Source organism: Stigmatopora nigra, chromosome 2, assembly GCF_051989575.1.
Source record: "Stigmatopora nigra isolate UIUO_SnigA chromosome 2, RoL_Snig_1.1, whole genome shotgun sequence".
NCBI lineage: Eukaryota > Metazoa > Chordata > Actinopteri > Syngnathiformes > Syngnathidae > Stigmatopora > Stigmatopora nigra.
In genome coordinates this window covers 4083187-4102019 of record NC_135509.1, presented here as the reverse complement: position 1 = coordinate 4102019, position 18833 = coordinate 4083187, and the positions used below count along the sequence as shown (strand labels likewise).

Here is an 18833-nt window from a genome sequence, read left to right as displayed (position 1 = left end):
TTTGACAATGTCAGAACTCAAAACATAAATTTCGGGGCGTTTCTGTCCACTTTAACGCCGCCCACTAACTTCTAGGTCAGCTGCGTTCTTAACTTGTTAGCCCCTTTCCTTCGCTGGTGTCCAATAAAACCTCCACATGTGAATTTTAAACTGCGAAGCTTCTGTATGAGGCAAGCAAGTGTACTTTTAACTTGTCTTGCCTCTTCCTCTGCATCTCTAGGAGGACAAAAACGCGTTCCATTGAAAAGCACAGGTGAGCTTAAACCATTTAAGTTTGTCACAAAAAAATGTTTCTCAGTCATTTTCTAATTTGCCTGCATAGCTTTAGTCCATATTGTATAGATTTTCTGTCACCACCATTTGTTACCAGGCAATTCAATTCCATAAATTATAGGGTAACAACTGATGTTTGTAAAAAAAACCGTGTTTGATTAGCCTAGAATGTTTGGGTTTGCTATGACTACAGTAATCCCTCGAATATCGTGACTTCACTACACCGCGGATTTTTTTCTGGGGGAATTTTTTGTTGTTGTAAATTAGTACAAATGTGAAAATCCACACTGAGACTCACAAGCAAGAGCCACTCCCCTGTTTTCCACTTGCTTCTAGGAGTCAGTACTGAAGGGAAAAAAAGGTAGTTTTAATAGGGGTGATCCTACTTTGTTTTTTTTGTTTATCGTGGCCATGTCTGGTCTACTTTAACCGCAAAATTCAAGGGATTACTATATTTACCTCCTAGCAGTAGTATACCAAGTATGTGATGCTCATGTACAGGTTTGACAGCATATTTTAATTGCTGCATTTGTCAAGGCTACTGTGATCCTCCCAACTTGAGATTTCCACTCTTTCTGGTTTATTGAATTAAAATGATTCCTTTTATTGTCATTATACCAGTAGATGAGATTTAAAGCCTTTCGTCAAATAGTGCACAAATAACAGCAGATGGACAAATATGTCAATAAATAAGTTGTCCAAGTGAGGTCAGTAGAGTGAAGTGCGTTTATTGTCGGAGTGGGAGGGAAATTGTTGTTTATATGGTTTAAGGACTGCCACATGGTACAGACTCACTCACTCACTGGCCAACTTTCCATTACTCTTAAAATCCCATGAAGAAATTCTTTGTGAAACAAAACAAAAATCTTGGGTAATATTGCGTCAGGCTTGAGTTAATAATCACAGAAGCAACCAACTGAGGAATGTTTAGATTGAGGATTACGTCCATGCATTTTTTCCTTTATCAGGTTTTATGGTTACACCTTCCTGATTGAGTTCTGATTTTTCAACTTTCAAATAATACCACCATAAACAGCAAAAGACAAGTTTCATTGACCGTATCAGTTGGAATGAGATATGTCAACAAATGGAACAATGAAAGTAGATAAATGTGTCACCTATTTTTTTCTCTTGCAGGAGGGCAGCACAAAAATTGACTGCTTTAGACAACTGGAGGTGGTGGAATATGATAATGCCAAAACCAAGCTAATATCAGCACAGGTATAAGTTATTGTCCTCTATTCTTAATGTCCGTTTAATCCATTTATTAAACAAAAAAAATCTAAATATTATATCTAAAATCATCCGGCCCACGTTAAATCAAGAGCCCGAGAACCACCCCTGATCTAAACACACTTAAATCACAGTTGAATCCTTGTTTTTTTGTCTTTCAGTGTGATCCACATTTCCTAGTTTGGTATCTTTCATCTGCCCAACCGAGAATGTCAGAAGACTTTCTACATCGACTCAGTAGCTTGATCCCAAACGCAGATCACATCGGCCAACTCCCCAAACTTTCCAACCTGTTTTCTCCCTCTTTGGTGCTACCCAGCCCTACTGTAGTTTCCTCTCAAGTCCCCAGCTTGTTCCGGGAACCTTATATCTTCTCTGGGTACCGTCCTGTCTATCAAAAGTGGCATTGTTACCTCTTGAGCCTCTTTCAGAGGCACAATGAATCCCTCAATGTGTGGACTCACTTGCTAGCAGCTTTTGTGCTTTTACACCGCTGGTGGGCTGACACGGGTACCGTGGGATACACCTCAACATTAGCTTCTCTACCTTTATGGCTCTTTTTTGTATCTTCGCTTATGTATTTGTTTCTCAGTGCTGCAGCTCATCTCTTTCAGTCTCATTCTGAACATGCACATTACTTCTTGTTTTTCATGGACTATGTGGGTGTGGCTGTTTATCAGTACGGATGTTCTCTTGGACATTATTTTTACACATCCGAGCCAGCTTGGAGAGACAGCTGTTTTGGCTCAAGGTTCCTGCCAGGTGCTGCTTTTTTGGGATGGCTTTCCTGCGCTGGCTGCTGTTTCGCAAAATGCAAATATCGACGGCCATATCCAGTGGGTCGTAAACTCTGTCAGCTGATCCCCGCCACATTGGCATATCTTTTGGACATTAGTCCCGTGATACACAGGCTGTCAACCGCGGCCTGGATGGAGGACCCTGCACTGCCTTTTTATGCCCTCCAGATCATCTCATTTCTTTTGAGCGCAATCTTTTTCTCTTGTCCAATACCTGAGCGCTATTTTCCAGGCCAATGTGATTTTCTGGGACAAGGACACCAGATATTTCACTTGTTTTTGTCTATGTGTACACTGTTTCAACTTGAAGCTTTCTTCTATGACTATGTTAGGCGGAGGGATACCATAGTAGAGACATTTGGTGAGAATCAATTGTTGTGTGCTGCTATATCATTCCCCACGCTGTTCCTGTGTTGTATTTTGACAGCACTTATAACAATGAGGCACAAACAGAAACATCTGAAAGGGCAATATAAGAGAGACAATTAAGACAGATGTTTAATGTATTTATGTATGAAAATTGAGAATTTCTTAGACCAGTAATAATGGACAAAATAATGTTTCAACACATAAAAAAGCACCAATCCGGACACAATCATTTTGAGATTTCAATTATACTCACAAAAATACACATTGACTTGCGCACAGGGGACTTTAACAATGGGTATTTATGAGGTCACATGAAAAGGTGGGTAATTTGGGATACTCACATTTGATTGGTCTAAAAAGTACCACTAATGTTAAGCGGCCACCTCATAGAGAATACTGGCTTTTATTGATGTATCTTATTATTTCCATAATTACATATTAGAAAATTAAATTTAATTTCTCAATTTATTAAACAAGATTCTGTCTACGGGGATTGACACAGTCAATTTTCCTTATAATTGTGACAAAAGCAAAGTTCAAACTTTGTGAATGTTTATTTGAAATACTGAAAACATTTCACATCTGATTCAGGCAAAAATAATTGGCATATTGCAGTGCAGAATCACAAATTCCTCCCCTCAACTTTCCTCATTGAACTTTTGCTCCTGCTGCCATAAAAATCACTAACTTTGTTGCTCACGTTTTTACTATGTTTCAAAATTTAAAATAATTCATCCATCTACTTTTTTCGAACTATCCTGTTTTAAACAAAAAGTTGTGAATTCCACACAAATTCCTATATTTTAATTTCAAGGCGACATTTAAGTGGTGGACTATCAAAATTCCCAACAAGCCACACATGAACCTCAATTGTGCTCAATTTGAATTAAAAGTCTGTAAATGGAGTACATATTACTGTTTGAGAATAAAAAGAAATAAAATACAATCAGCAGCGCAGTGCGTCAGTAATTAGAACATCTACCTCGTAGGTATGAGGGAGTATTTTCAAATACGGCCTTGATATGCTTTTCTCAGGGTAGTCTGTTTCCGCCATACATTAAAAAATGTGCCTGTTAAGTTCATTAAACGCACTGATTTATCATTTGAAGAATGTAAGATGACGACCAGTCTAAGGTTTTCCCCGGTTTTCACTCGTGAGGATAGGTTGGATAGAAAATATAAACCAAATGTGATCAAATGACATACACAAAATATAATTACAGCATCATTGTATTAAAACTTCTTGACTATGCAGACTTTCTATCAGTGTAGCCCACCTGTGTCAAAGTGGCGGCCCCAGGGCCAAATCTGGCCCTCCGCATCATTTTGTGTGGCCCAGGGAAAGTAAATCATGTGTCGAATTTCTGTTTTAGGATCAAATTAAAATTAAAAGTATCGATGTATGTTAAATTTCCTGTTTTCCCCCTTTTTAAATCAATAATTGTTATTTTTTAATCATTTTTTTCTGTGTTTTTAGTTAAAAAAATCATAATGTAAAATCTCTGTAGAATCTTTCAGGATCCTGAGCTGTGAAGGCTAGCTAATACGGAAAGCAAATCAAAAACAAGTGAATTCCTAGGACAATGACACTGCAGAAAACCCTAAAACATTAACTTGGTTAAGATGCCAAGGAAGTGGAGCAAAATTGGTCCACTGGCCTCAAGTTTGAGACTCCTGGTCTCCATTCTATAGTAGGTGCTTATAGCTTCAAAGCAGACTATCTTTCTGTCAATTGGGTTAGTTAGCGTAGTTACAGCTGTTAATATACTAATTGAAGTTCTACATAGTAATATTTTTGCAATTATAAAGGAAAGAACTTCATGAATGAAGAAAAGGGTGCAATCGGACCACAGCTTCTGTTTGCTCGACGCTGCACTTTGCCAAAAAGGCAGACTGCCCCTACGACCGCTTTTCCTATTTGTTTCCATGACCAATGGATTGTCCTGTAGGAGCTGGAGCTTGCGCCACATGTCTCCTGTATGCTTTCTGGATGACAGCCGCGGCCACGTCTTCCTGCTTCCTTCTCAAAGTGCTGCTAATCGGCTCAGTGGCGCCCTGTGGGTGACAGGGTGTTCAATTTTAAAAGTTCGGGTCACCGACAAAGCAACAAGGAAGTCATGTCAGACCCCCGAAAGAGGAGAACTGACCTCGACTTGGCCAGTGGTGCGAGCCAGGAACTTTTTTTCCATGCTGGTTTTGAGATCTGTCTTTTCAAGTTCTCCTGAAATTCCCCGTGCCTGTACACACATATAATTGCTAGGGCTGCACAGAATTAATGATGAGCATATATTTCAGAAATGACCTGAATGACAAGGGCTACTAGGAGGTCCACGCAGTAGACGCTGTCCCCAGCAACCAGTGGCAAATCCATACTAGTGATTTTGACCCTGTTGGGTTTGGCGATCCGTAGTGGCTCGTTCAGATTGTCACAGAAATCGGACAGCTGGCTGATATTGGAAAAAGAATGTATTGCAGAATTATTAGTGAAAGCAAACACAATTGAGTTGAAGGTCTGCCCTGATCCACGCTCCATGAGGAGAGATGGAAGAGATTTGAGGTTAACCAGAAGGTCAACCTCAAAGGAAGGGTCCGTTCTAACTCACCTGGAGTGAATTAAGTGGGACGCTTGCAGATCGAAACTTTCCCAGGTTTCGTAAAACATTTCAAAGTCGCACTGGTCGAGCTCGTCAGTGGCTTCCTCGTCCGCCATCTCAAATTTTTCCAAAAGGACCACAATGTACATGTTGACTGTCACCAATAATGAAAGGATAACGAAGGAGGCGAAGAAGAGGACACCCAACACCGGCTTCCCACAGTCTCCCCGGACAGACGTTCCGGCATTTTCCGCCTGGGGATCGCAGTCCGGATACACGTTCATGACAGGAAAGAGCAAACCGTCCCAACCGGCTGACGTAGTGATAGCAAACATGCACAGCAGACTGTTCGAAAAGGTCTGAAAGTTAAACATGTCATCCAGCATGGCTCCGTTCTTCACAAAAGCAAAGTTTTTCATTCCAAAGACGCAGTAGGTAAATGTGATGAGGGAGAAGAAGAGCCCAATGTTAAAGAGTGCTGGAAGCGACCTCATCAAAACACGGATCAGTCTTCGTACGCCATTGGCAATACGAAGGAAGTGAAGGATTCGGCAGACACGAGTGAATCGGATGATGCTGAAGAGTGCGCCTGTGTAGATGAAGTACTTTTCCATTAGATCTTGTATGAAAATTCCTGAAAGTAAAATCAAAGGTTGTATTACTGCACAATATATCCAAATCATAATTAGGATCGACCTACTTGGTGAACATTTTATTCTTCGGTCAGTTTCGCACTACTATCGCCGCACCACTGTTCTTAACTTCCCGTTAATTTATGTTTGGACAGTTTTTTTTACACTTGAACTCCTGTCATTGCTATGCACTACTTTTATAACTGCACGTGACTTGTTGACTCTCTCTACTTACAGATAATGCCCTACTGTTGTTGTGGTGGCTTTTTTATATTAGGAGAGACTGCTTCTAAACCAAGAGGATGATGGTGATTCTGATGAGTAGGATCACTCTTAGTGCACTAGATTGCCGTCTTTACTTCTGCAGCTACAAACTTAAGAAAGATCTCTATTTTGGATGCATTTTTTCCCCAAGTGGCTTCAACCCAAGTGCAGTACAGGTCCCAATAGTCTTCCTGTCTTAAATTACTACTAACCCCCTTAAATTTTCTAATTAATTACTCCAATTGCTCTCATCTATGATTTATCAGCCAGTAGGCTTAACGTCCTATCACCTGGCGTCCACATGTGTGGACATCACATTTTGAGTTGTCAAAGACTACAATGTTAAATTTTGGACTACAAGGGCCTGGCGTCCACTTATGCTATGGACATTATTTTTCTCAGAAACTACATCATGTAAAAAGATAATTCTTTGTTTTTACACTCATCAGGTTCCAATCAGCCAAAATATCAGAGAGAAAGCAATAATGCATGCCTTGCAAGAGTTTGGGTCTTTGGAAGTTAAACATGATCCATCTGCACACCATCTAGGTAAGTATACATTTAAAATGTATACTATACATTTGTATGCCAAGAGATTTGTCTGACTCACCCAAAATGAAGAGGATAACCAGTACAAAGTCAAAGACGTTCCATCGAAATGAGAAGTAGTGCTTTCGGAGTGCAATGATCTTCACGATACACTCCACGGTGAAGATGACGATGATAATAAAGTGCATCCAGAATAAAATCTCCTCCTTCTGATGGCTTTGGTCATATGTTTCCACCGCCAAAACAAGCACTTGAAGGCAAGCGAACACCATGAAGACCATATCAAAACAGGGTTTGGTCACGAGGTCAAAAAGCAGCCCCTGAATTTTATTCTGAGGAGGAAAAAAAGAGTGAAAAGCATCAGAAAAATGCTTCAAACTCCAAAGATGGTCATTAACAACTTTGTTTAAGTAGAGCAGAAGTTGAACTGACTTCTGGTCGGGGAGCAGACCTCCAGGTCCCCTTAAGGCTTAAGCACTTGATGGAATTGTAGCATTTTATCTGGTGCCTTGTCATGAAAAGACCAGTTCCACCTAAGTAAAAGACATAAGAAATCTTAAATAAGTACAAGCCGACAAGAAGGAAGTAACTAATAAACCTATCTTGGCTTTTTGCTGCCGTAGGTACTCAATGATGGCGCCGATCAAGAAGTTGAAGGTGATGAAGGATCCAAAGATGATAAAAATCACAAAGTAGAGGTAGTTGTACATATTGGCCTCATACTCCGGCTGTGTTTCAACCTATGGGCAAGTACGAGCGAGAACATAGAAACACGCATGTTTATTCTGTCTGTCAAGTTCTTTTGAAATGTTCGTAAACCATCGGGCATTGTTAGCACCTTAGTATGATCTCTATAGCGCATGTTCATACCCAACAAATAAATCTGTGCTTTCTGTTGATGTGGGAAGATGTAGGATTTGTATAATTGTTGGGATTGAGAGCCTTTAAAAAAATCTCCTTCAAACACAGCCAGATGGAGACTACAGTTTTGTCAATTCTTTTCTGGGACAAGTTGCTTATTTGGGCTTTTTCACCGATTGCCAAGTCCAACCATTACATTTTACCGACTGATTACTCACTTTTCATCATTCATGTCACACTAGCAATGGAGCAGGCGTGACTTGTTTCCAGTATAAAGCACATATTACTTTGGTGGGTATTAGTTTGCATGTGGAGGTGCGTGTAGGGATGTGTGCGAGTGAGTGTGTCTTGGGGTGTATAAGGGAATAATCAAATCTTGGTTAGCGATTGAAAGATGGAGTCAGTTTTTTGTTTTTTAGGACCACCACTTACTAGTTTGCTGTCTGATGCTGCATACATGAGATCCATCCAGCCTTTAAAGGTTGCCTGATAAAAGAGTACAACATCAGTTAGCCAAGAAAAGTTTTTGTCTATTCATATATCTAGTTTATGTTAACCCAAATGGATGTAATGATATGCAGTGTAGATGTTGAAGACTTCAAACTGACCACTTGTAGAAGTGCCAGGTAACCATTGGGCACATTATCAAAATTGATTTTAGTATTAGTCCAGTGGATTTCAGGGTAGTCTTCCATCAGTTCGTAACACTGAGACTTGTTGTTGATTTCTATAGAGGAAATTATCTCTTCGGATGTGCTGTTGATGCAGTGAAAATGTTTTCCTGCAAACAAATTCACTCCCATAATGCTGAATATCAACCAGAGTGTCAGACAGGAAAGGAGCACGTCCAAGATGGACGGGATTGCTCCAAAGAGAGTTGTTGTTACAACCTGCGAATGAGTGAAAAAAAAGTTGTCAACGATTAAGTCGGTGAGGCTGAGATGGGCTCTGCTTTTACTCACCTTCAGGCCTTCAAAGCGGGATAAGAGCCTCAAAGGTCGTAGAGTTCTCAGGGACTCTACGGCCGGCATTTGGGAATTTCCCATGAAAGTGGGGACCGTGTAAAGCAGAGAGATCTGGTGGATGATGACAAGCATTTGAGCAATCTTTGCACAAGTCAATTTTGTCCAATCAAGCTTCTTTAGAATTATGACTGTTTAGAAGGGACTCAATTTACAAACGCCTATCTTTTTTAAATTACATTTTAATATTTCTTAATACATTCCTTTTTACTTTACTTTGTACTTTATACTTTTTACTTTAATGATGAGTGATGAGTGTTAATACTTTAGTGATTTGTTTCTGTTTATGTTTCAGATGCAGTTTTTTATATGTATCGTATCTTGTGCTGACCCAGCCCATCTTTCAAAATTTTAAAGTCAATGTGGGCCCCAGGCCGGAAACTAACTCAACACGGTAAATGACTTACAATCACAACGAAGAAGTCCAGCCAACACCAAGCGTTGGTAAAGTACTTTTTAAATCCGTCGGCGAAGAACCTCAGAAGCATCTCTACCACAAAGACGCACGTGAACACCAACTCAGCGTACTCCAAAATGCTCTTGAGCAGCAATCGATTCTCCAGATGGATGTCTTCAACGGCCTGTTCTCACAACATATTTTCAGTCAGTACCATTTCAAAATAACCATACATCTAAGGCAGACTTAAACCATTACACCCTAAACGTTGATCCCAATACTTGCCAGAGTTGCACTGCTCAGCAGGACAACAAATGTAATGAAGGCTTGGAAATATTTGTTTTCAACTACTGAGACACATGCTCCCCTCACTTTGGTCCAAATTCTGAGTCCGGCAGGACAAGACTCCATGTTTAAGACTGTGCAGCACTCATAACAGTCTGAAAACACACCCGCAACAAGGATATATTTGGCTACTGTTTTGAAATGCTGGCAATTGTTTTCTACGTATGTACATACGGTCACTGAAGCACTTGTCGGGTACGTTTTCCTCAATAGGCTTTTGCGTGCGCACTAAAGATTTTCCGTTCTAGCAAAACAAGATGCCATATTTGTTAACACATACTATGTAGGTAGCTTTTACAGTTTATATATTGGAAACAATCCAAGCGGCTTACTTGTGAATCCTTTACTTGGCTGTCAACCTTGTAGATTTCATGAGAGCCAAGGTCCTTGACCTCGGATGCAACCATTTCTGAGCTTACGAAACTGAGTGCCAAAAACTCCTGGGTACTGTCATCCCCCTTGAGTTCTGTGCCTGCTAATAGACATTCTGTTACAAGAAGGCCTATCAAGGTGGTAGCTATTGCAATGAACTCCTACCAAGAGCATTTAGTTGGATTTTTGATTGGCTTTTCCATCCTGTCTGATTTCCTATGCACTCCAAGATCTGCGACTTTAGCCCAATCATAGCGATCCTGATCCGATTCCAGGCTGCTTTCAGATTCTTTTGTCCTTCTCCTTGTGAATTAGCATGATGATCTCCATTCATCAATAAGGCCAGGAATAGATGCAACACCTACATGGAGATTAGTACAAGGTCAATCAAATTCAAATAAAAAATAGCTCAAATTGTTCAGCTCAGTCATTCCCTCACCATCAGCTTTCCCAAAACCACCACCACTGTGTAGAACACGAGGCACGTGGGCTGACCCGCCACCTGCATGCAATCCCAGGCCGTCTCGATCCATTCCCCGCAAAGCGCTCGGAAGATTAAAAGAATGGCGTGGAAGAAATCGGTCATGTGCCAGCGAGGTAGGGAGCAATCTTGGGAGATGTGACACACATTTTCTTTGTAGTCATTTCCAAAGAGGTGTAATCCAACCACAGCAAAGGTAAAGGTGATGACTGCCAGGAGCAGAGCTGAGTGTCTCGCGGACCCAAACAACTTTGCGATGAGCTTTAGCAAAGCGTTGAAAGAAGGCCACCACCTGGCCAACCTCAATACTCTCAACAAATAGGTCTGAAAAGGCAGTATAGGTGGATGCTTTATTGATCCTGCTTGGAGGAAATCGGAAGGACAATTCAACGGATTATTCTTACTATTCGATAAAAGTCTCCCAGTACGAAGTCAAGCAGAAAGAGGAAAAGAATGACGCTGTCAAAGATGTTCCACCGAACCTGAAATTGTGATAAGTGTATCAGATTTGTGACTTGTTGTAAGATCAAATAAATGAAATTTACAACCGTCACCTGATAATAGCAGTAGGGACCCATGGCAAGAAATCTGAGGGTCACCTCCACTGCAAAGATTACTGTGAAGACCTGAGAGAGAGGAACAGCAAAATTGTAAGAGTTCAAGGATTATTCTAGATCAGGGGTGGTCAACACCGTTCCTCAAGAGACCCTATTCAGTCTGTTTCCATGTCTCCCTCCACCAACACACCTGATTCAAATTATCAGGATCGGTATAAAGCTTCTGGGCGGCTGGCTGATGAGTTGATCATTTGATTCAGGTGTCGTAGAGGAGGGGGATATGGAAATCATTGGATAGGGGCTCTTGAGGACCGGAGTTGGGCACCCCTGCTCTAGATCATAGTTGTCAAACTCATTCCAGGAAGGGCCAAGTGGGTAAGGGTTTTGGTTCCAACCCACCAAGAAAACACATTTTCACCAATCTGTTCTCTTACAACTCTAATCACTTGATTGAACTCAGATGCTCCTTCTTCATCAGACTTCCTCATTGGCCTAACTGTCTGAGCTGTTTCAGTAGGGAGGAAAACCTGCGCCCACTTGGCCCTTTGTATGACACCTGTGCTCTAGACCTTGATTTTTAACTTAGACATTTTCCAAAAACAGAACCCCTGGAGTGCCAGCCGTATATTTGAGAGGATATGGACATATATGGATGTATGTATATTTATACATATATATGCATGCTTGTTGTTCATTTTAATGCATTTATAAATGATTTCCTTATCATTTTCTCTCATCACAGAATCACTGACCAGGTTTGCGATGGTGAGCAGTACTTCAAACTCTGCTGACATCGGAAAATGCTCCATGGCCATAAAAATGATGTTCAGCACAATGCAGATCACAACAAAAAAATCGAAGAATGGGTCCATGACAAAGCGATGAAGACACTGTTTAGCCCGGAATTGGCTGCAGCAGGACCATTTGAGGAAAATATTGGTGAAAATGGAGCAGCACGTTTGATGTGGCTTTTCTGAAAATAGAGTCAAACACCGCTTCAGCACAAGAGGTACAGTGCCTATCCTAATTTTTGACCGCTTCGTGTCATGTTATATACTCTGTGTACGGGTTTGTGAATGAGTAAAAACACCTTCCTCGGCTGCTGACGAATGCTCCGTTTCGGTGCTGCCAGCCGCCTACACAGACACAAATTGGTATCAGTCGAACTGTCTCCAGAACATGATATTAAGTAGCGTGTCGTCTGACCTCCTTCTCTTTCTTCTTCAACATTTGGGATATGTACGTGTACTCTTTGTCCTTCCGTTTGTCCTCGACCATGAGGGCCTGCTTTCGCTCCACGTACGCCGCGGCAACCACCGCCACAATTAAACTGCCTAGGCAAAAAGAGCCAAGCACCAGGTCGAGTACAAAGTAGACGGTGTACCCTCGACCAGCTGAGCGCATCACCTGCGTAGACAAACGGGTGGACTGAGTGTCATAGACAAATCTAAGCGCAGATCCTATCCGGAGACAGATTTTTGCTTACCATTCCGTAAAGGTTCTCCCAAAAATCCAGAGTCGCCAATCGTATCATAGCTAGGAAAGCCCAACCGAAGGAATCATAGTTCGTGAAGCCATAATTCGGATTCGACCCCACCCTCAGACATCCGTAACCCTCAGGACAGATCCTAAAAAGTTCAACATCACCACGTCTTTGCCGGTGCTCAATTACGTAGTCCGAGACAGTGTGAGGGCGTACACGTACCCGGAATCAGAACGATTTCCGCACAACAGAGCATCGAGTTCTCCGGGCCGATGGAAATGGTTGACTATCAGGAACATACACGTACATCACATTTACGAAACGTTAAGGGACACGTAATGGAGCCAAATCAAGGATGCGGTTTATACCGTGGTTGCTGATGTGCTCATGAAAAGTTACGTTTTCCAGCGAGTAGTTGGCAGGCATCATAAGCACACATTTTTGCCTCAAGGAACCCATGAAATTGTGCATTGCAAGGGTGGCCAGGACAATGAGGGTGACCAGGGTCAGTGCCACGACATGGCCCATCTTCTTCACTGAGTGCCGCAGATCCCCGAAGTTCCTCCTCAAACCTAATGTGGTCATAAAACTCAGGCATTTGTTTACGCGTACAAACACGAGCACTCACCCGGCATCACTGTGATGATCTTCAATGCTGGAAGTACTTGGAAAGCAGATAGACCGGGTAAATCCACCACTTGTATCATGTATCTGAAAAACAGAGCAAACTGTGTACCATCTTCCATTCACGGTCATCATGAATGTGATGGTGCGGATTCGCATTACGCCGTGCAGATGATCAGCAAGTCCAACCAGTTACAGGGATCCCAGAGGAAGGTGAAATGACCAACGCAGAATCCTCGAGCGGCAATTTTTACAAGCACCTCAAGTGTGTAGATGGCTATAAAAGCGTATCTGTTCAATGAAACAAAATTCTCGTTTGGTGGAATTTCTTTGTATTCTTCTTAATATTATCAAACTGACTTAGGGACTGTAAATTTTGGTCTTGAACTCACTTGAGAAACTTGCTCCACTCCGGAGGTTCAGTCAATGTCATGAACACGCAATTGGTCAATACTGTGAGCAGGATGAGTGCACGGAAAAATGTGAAGTTTGTTGAGGAAAAAAACATGTTATCATGTTAAACATGTTAACTATTAAGACAGGGATAAGCATATATCTATTGTTGGCTGTATAATACAGTTGGAAAAAGATTCATACCCATACATATTGTAGTTAGGTGACTCTCAAAGTGTGCTATGAGTTGCAGCAGTTGTAAACAGGCTCACTCTAATTCAATGGATGATGTCAATGGGTCAATACAGGGCACAAGCAAGTATTTCTACTCGAACCCAAATTATTCTCCTATAGTGTATTTTGTTTTTCATAAAATGAGATGATAGATATTTTTCCCTTTAAATATGTAAAAGTCTTTTGGTATTCTATTTTGATTCAATAAAACTATGGAACTAGTATCTCAGTCAGTATTTAGAACCCATGTTATGGTGGGCTAAGTACAGTAGTGTATTGCAAGGATGCTCATGCTAATGGTATTTGAAGGGCACAATTATTTTTTGGGGAGTTTTCATTTATTCTGTTTTGATTTTAACATTTGGTTGACCTTCATGATTGGTGCTGTGCAATAAATATCAGTGGAGCATTAGGAGCCCTTGGTATTTAAGGACGTCTGTCATTATCTGCTGTTGTCACATTATTGCTTCGCTTACCATTGTGTGAGTCATAATTTGTTGTGGTTGGATACTCCGGTCTAAGAAATATAGTACTATACAATTTACTTATTGCCTCTAAGTCTGTGTTCAGCTTGCGGATTCATAACAATGTTTAAAAGTTGCATGCATCTCTATGTTTCTCCAAAGATATGAGTTCAGGAGGATCTTAATGGCAGTGGTCCTCGAGAAATTGAAAGGGCTTAGCACACAGCAAGCACGATCAGCATTAAATCTGTGCATGATATTTCCTTTATCCAAAACGACGAATGTCTGTAGAGAAGACAAAGGGTCAAAGGTCAGGGAAGAAAAGTGACAGAGCAAAGCAGCGGCGACTGAAGCACTGTATACAGAGACCTTCTGTGATTGGTAGAAGGGATCAAGCTCTTCCAGAGGCGTGTTCACAAACTCGGGGGCTGGCTCCCCAAAGATGAATGGAAGGGGCTTCCCACTCTCCATGTCCTCATTTGGCTTCCCCAGCTTTTCAGCTCCCTGTCAATCAGTCAACGGCCCAATCAGATAACAAAAACATAACGTATTTTGTCGCATATAAACCGCACCCTTAAAATTGTTGAGTTTAACAATTGCTCTCGTATGAGCCAACCCTTGATGCACAATTTTCACCTTCATATTCATGGTTTCAATTGGGAGTACAAATGTGTTACTTTGAAGGGAAAATCTTGAGAAAAATCATCGGTGTTATTTCTGAGATACTGTATGAATCAAAAGCACATATTTAGGTTCTATATCATAAGGAAGTTAGTAATTCATCCAGTAATGTTTGTTTTCTTACTGCAAAACAGAAAATAACTAACATAGTAATTCAGTCATCATTTTTTGTCACAAATACGGCTTTTTGCAAGAAAATATGGAAGACGGGTGGCAATTGTGGCGGTGCGAGTACACATGAGCAATGAACATATTTCAGTTTTTGCAAATTCAAAGACTATTTAAAATCTTCATTCACCAGTATTCCATTGTGCATTAAAGTCAACTTTGTGTCTGTGATAAAACACATTTTTCTTCACATACAAGCAAAGTGTAGCTTCCAATTGACATAATTAACTCCCATCATCCTATTAAAAACAGGCAGTAGAAAAAGGAAACGTTGTTAGATAAAGATTAAAAAAATAATACTGACTTTCAATATTCTGTGAATGAGTGCCTCTGTTTTCGTGGCAGCAAAATACCTCTAATTTAGTATTTTTCTTACATACAAAAGTTAACTGTGGGACTATGCATATAACCAGCGTGCTTAACATTAAATTGGGAGGAAGATAAGATGCGAAAACAGTGGTGGGTCGTCAAGGCCTGCAAGGCCTTTTCCGGTGGCTTAAAAAATATCTGAAGCAAGACTGACTCCTAGTTTTTTTTCTTTCCTGGAAGCAGAGGCCTTGGGGGACTTACATAACGCTGGAAGAGACCCACACATTAAATATTCACATTGCGAAATACAGCTGGTGCTCGTATATCTTAGAGACCGCAATAAAAAAGGAAAAATCATGAGAAGAAAGAAAGAAAGCTGAGGATTTGTGTGCAGTTGAAACCCAGAGGAATTTTTAAAACCAACAGTGCATTTTTTTTTCATTAAGATGATGGCCAAAAGTGATCTTGGCATTTGAATTGATTCAAATTAAGAGGATGAGAGAAAGAGTACAGATACATGCATTGTAATGGGACAACAAGTCCCCAACTCATTTCTCTCACTTGAACGGAAGCCATGTGAACAAAGACCATACTAGTTCTTGAGAATATTCTTCCTCATCCTTTTCAGATCTTTGTCCAGACAGAAAATGGGCTGTTGTACATGTTGCAAAACATAATTGGCCTTTCCAGCATCACAAATTAACACAAAAAGACTCAATTAGCATAGCGCAAGCCTACCAGGTTGTCATCTTTTCTTTCTGTTCCATTCTTTCCTTTGATTTCATGGATCTCTTCCAGCGAGGCAGTCGTCAATTTCCGCAAAACCTCCGTTTCCACAGGGGGCAGCAGGGCCACCATCTTGCTTTTGGGCATCTGTGCTCGGACAACATCGTTCTCGAGCAACTTTCCCCTGTGAGGAGAAAGAACATATCTTTTAGGGGTGTATATGGCTCTCCAATGGGATCATTCCACCAGCACTGTGGCGCCAAAACTATCTCTAGTGTCTTTTTAAATCATATTTTTTCTTCATTAGACTCTTCTGCATGGATACTCTCATTGATACATTGAAATAATGTTCTCAAAAGAATTCAGACTTTTCTTTCAAAGTGGTGATATCAATAATAAATGCTCACATTTTCATGTATTTTTACTTTTAAATTCGGAGGATGCCTCTTAAGGAATAATGTTTGAAAATATGAATCGTTTATGGCTCTCAAAAAGGTTCCCAACCTCTGTTTTATGGTAATGGTTTTTTTTTTACTCTGGGCCCTACATTTCTGAGACAAAGTTCCTTGCAGCCTGTTCAAATATTGTCACTTAAGTCTGTTTTTTATTTACTACAATTGTGATTAGCGTGCCAGCCTCACAGTTCTGAGGTCGTGGGTTCAATCCAAGGTTAGTTCTCACTGTGTTGAGTTTGTGGCTTAGGGTAACTCTATTCTCCTTTGGATTGCATGGGTTTTCTATGGGTACTCCAGTTTCCTCCCACATTCCAAAAACATGCAGAACAGACTGGTTGGACACACTAAATTCCATCTAGGTATGATTGTGTGCATTAATGGTTGTCCTTCTCCTTGTGCCCTGCAATTGGCTGCCCACCAATCCAAGGTGACCCCATAATGAGCTGAGATAGGCTACAGCAACCTCTGAGACACTTGTGAGGATAAGCAGTTTGGAAAATGCATAAATGAATAGATGATTAAGTCTTTCAATTCAACAACACCATATAAATTAGACATGCATGATTAAGTCTGCAAACATGCATTAAAACTTCTTTGTGTGGTCTACTCTGTTTTAGCAGAAATCCCTTGAATTTGTGAAAGTTGATCTATGGCCAGCCATTGAACAGTTGCAGAAGGAAAAAGTCAATTAAGGTCATGATAAAAAGCAATTATTGAGAATGCAGAACTTACAGTTGAGAAGGTAAAGGCTTCAGTTGACTGACCCGCCTGGCAAGATCTTCTTGCTCCTGTCGGTTCCTCCAAAAATCCCAAAATGTGTTTTTTCCTTTCATGGCTGACGTGCAGTGTAGTATTGTGTAGCTCACACTGGCTCAGTCAATAGCTTCTGCTTCTCAAGCTCTTCACTCTCTTTTCTTTTGCACTTGGATTATGCCTGGAGTGTCAAATATCCAGTTGTTATGATGGTGTCCCAATGCTCTATGAGAATGCTTCAATGGTATTTGGCCACAGAATGTCCTTTCAGCAAACTTAGGATAAACCCCCCCTTTCTTGTGAGCAGACTTCCTGTTGATGAGTTTAATTCCAGGAATGAAATAATCCACTGTCCAAAAACATCTGGCAGAAAGAAGAACTCTTTTTTTTTTTTTCCCCGCCAATTGAAAGCTTTTGTCCATTTGTCTTTGCTGCAAGGCATGCCATAGGAAGAACAAAGAGCTTATTCGACATGGCCACAGGAGAAGGATTTCTTTTGGGTAAATGGACCAAAAAAAAAAAAAAATAGGGGTTGTGTATAACACAAAAGAGGTAATAACTCGAGAAGAGAAAGTCCTAAAGACCCTCACACACACATACTAAGGGGTAAAGTGTATGGGAAAAGTGTTTTTGTGTGTGTCCACTATGATGTATGAGGCTGGGAACAAGACCAGCATATTTAGCGTTAAATAAATCGATTTGCACTCAAGGACATTAGTGATCGTTTTTTAAATGATGAGAAAATTCTTGGTAAGTGGACATCATTAGTGATGAGTGTAATGTGTGTATATATGTGGGGGATGATGTGGTTGTTTTGCATAATGCACAAGTTGGAATAACTTTAAATAGGAAAGTTGAGGGGTGTTTTAACAAATCCATTTGCCTCTATTTTGTGATGTTACGTCATAGACTTCTTGTGTTGACTCAAAATCCTTGTGAAACATTTTTTACAGTCGGCGGACCGGTGGTGCAAGTGGTTTGCATGTCGGCGTCACAGCTCTGGGGTCCTTGGGTCAAATCTAGGTTAGTCCAGCATCCCCCGCGAGTCTTGTGAGGATAAAGCGGTTCAGAAAATTCATCCAGTTCTTTTAATCCATTTATAAAAATTTAAAAAGCTGAATATTATATCTAAAATGGTCCGGCCCACATGAAACCGAGTTGACGTTAATGTGGCCCGTGAACTTACCCGAGTCTGACAACCTTGCCATACACTGTAAAGACTATATGCATAACAAAGTATTGAGATGCACTTTTGGTATCAACCAAATATTTATTTTCCACTCTAAATTGGAAATTCTTTAAAAACCCAACAATGTGATTTACTTTCAAATTCTGTCTCTCATGGTTGAGATTTACCATTGTTGACAATTACAGGCCTCTCAAATATTTTCCATTAGGAGAACTTGCACAATTGGTGGTTGATTAAACACTTATTTGCCCCACTTTATATCTAAATCTAGAAAAATATTTTTGGTGTGAACTAAGCGAAAGCAATGAGGCCCATAAAGTTTCTTGCAATGAGAATAAAGGCGCAAAAGAAAAAGAATGGAAATGAATGTCTTACATTCCACACTTCCATCCGCTTAAAATGAGGTCAAGTACACTAATGCCCTACCAAAAGATGGCGCTACACTTACAGGTCTTTAAACACGTCAATATTGTCCTTTTCTAGTCAAACATCTGTTTTAAATTGCTTTGTCTAAGTTGGTCTGCGCTCCATAGTTTATACCATAGAGCATATTTACTTTCCAGCAGGTCAAACATGTTTGTAAAACTATGTTAGAAAGTATTTCTACA

General features: G+C 40.6%; 2 protein-coding genes and 2 long non-coding RNA genes across 5 annotated transcripts; 3 read left to right on the top strand and 1 right to left on the bottom strand.

Annotated features, from left to right (window-relative positions):
- Window positions 1–40: 40 nt before the first annotated feature.
- On the top strand, window positions 41–3624 carry paqr8 (progestin and adipoQ receptor family member VIII). Its single transcript, XM_077735547.1, has 3 exons — window positions 41–253; window positions 1411–1494; window positions 1668–3624. The coding sequence occupies exon 3, from the start codon at window positions 1716–1718 to the stop codon at window positions 2790–2792; it is 1077 nt and encodes a 358-aa protein (XP_077591673.1). The 5' UTR covers window positions 41–253; window positions 1411–1494; window positions 1668–1715; the 3' UTR covers window positions 2793–3624.
- Window positions 2777–17331, bottom strand: LOC144209189 (sodium channel protein type 4 subunit alpha B-like). 2 transcript variants are annotated; one of them, XM_077735435.1, is made up of 31 exons: window positions 17016–17331; window positions 15841–16012; window positions 14314–14448; window positions 14112–14229; window positions 13246–13336; window positions 13016–13144; window positions 12858–12940; window positions 12598–12801; window positions 12452–12515; window positions 12233–12374; window positions 11953–12153; window positions 11837–11882; window positions 11499–11719; window positions 10744–10815; window positions 10594–10671; window positions 10148–10513; window positions 9874–10069; window positions 9669–9811; window positions 9511–9580; window positions 9277–9431; window positions 9002–9175; window positions 8535–8648; window positions 8181–8462; window positions 8005–8058; window positions 7310–7451; window positions 7144–7244; window positions 6773–7043; window positions 5276–5900; window positions 4975–5119; window positions 4820–4909; window positions 2777–4727 (listed from the first exon to the last, which is right to left on the bottom strand). In XM_077735435.1, exons 1-31 carry the CDS (start codon window positions 17114–17116, stop codon window positions 4587–4589), a joined length of 4926 nt encoding a protein of 1641 aa, XP_077591561.1. In that variant the 5' UTR covers window positions 17117–17331; the 3' UTR covers window positions 2777–4586. The 2 variants fall into 2 exon arrangements, with proteins under 2 accessions (XP_077591561.1, XP_077591567.1); XM_077735441.1 differs by having other exon boundaries at window positions 9669–9808.
- LOC144209337 (uncharacterized) lies at window positions 4564–7863 on the top strand. The gene is made up of 3 exons (XR_013329090.1): window positions 4564–6206; window positions 6612–6711; window positions 7335–7863. It is a non-coding gene; the product is annotated as an uncharacterized LOC144209337 (long non-coding RNA).
- Window positions 8901–18323, top strand: LOC144209329 (uncharacterized). Its single transcript, XR_013329084.1, has 4 exons — window positions 8901–9197; window positions 11350–11400; window positions 11489–11755; window positions 17990–18323. It is a non-coding gene; the product is annotated as an uncharacterized LOC144209329 (long non-coding RNA).
- The last annotated feature ends 510 nt before the right edge of the window (window positions 18324–18833 follow it).

Bases quoted from the DNA above. Each gene is read 5' to 3' on its own strand.
- LOC144209189 (XM_077735435.1), bottom strand. From the start codon at position 17,116: ATGAAAGGAAAAAACACATTTTGGGATTTTTGGAGGAACCGACAGGAG. The intron at 8,059-8,180 runs GTCAGTTTGAAG...CTCTTTTATCAG, and splicing joins ACCTGGCACTTCTACAAGTG to GCAACCTTTAAAGGCTGGAT. The intron at 4,910-4,974 runs GTCATTTCTGAA...ATGTGTGTACAG, and splicing joins TAGTAGCCCTTGTCATTCAG to GCACGGGGAATTTCAGGAGA.
- paqr8 (XM_077735547.1), top strand. From the start codon at position 1,716: ATGTCAGAAGACTTTCTACATCGACTCAGTAGCTTGATCCCAAACGCA.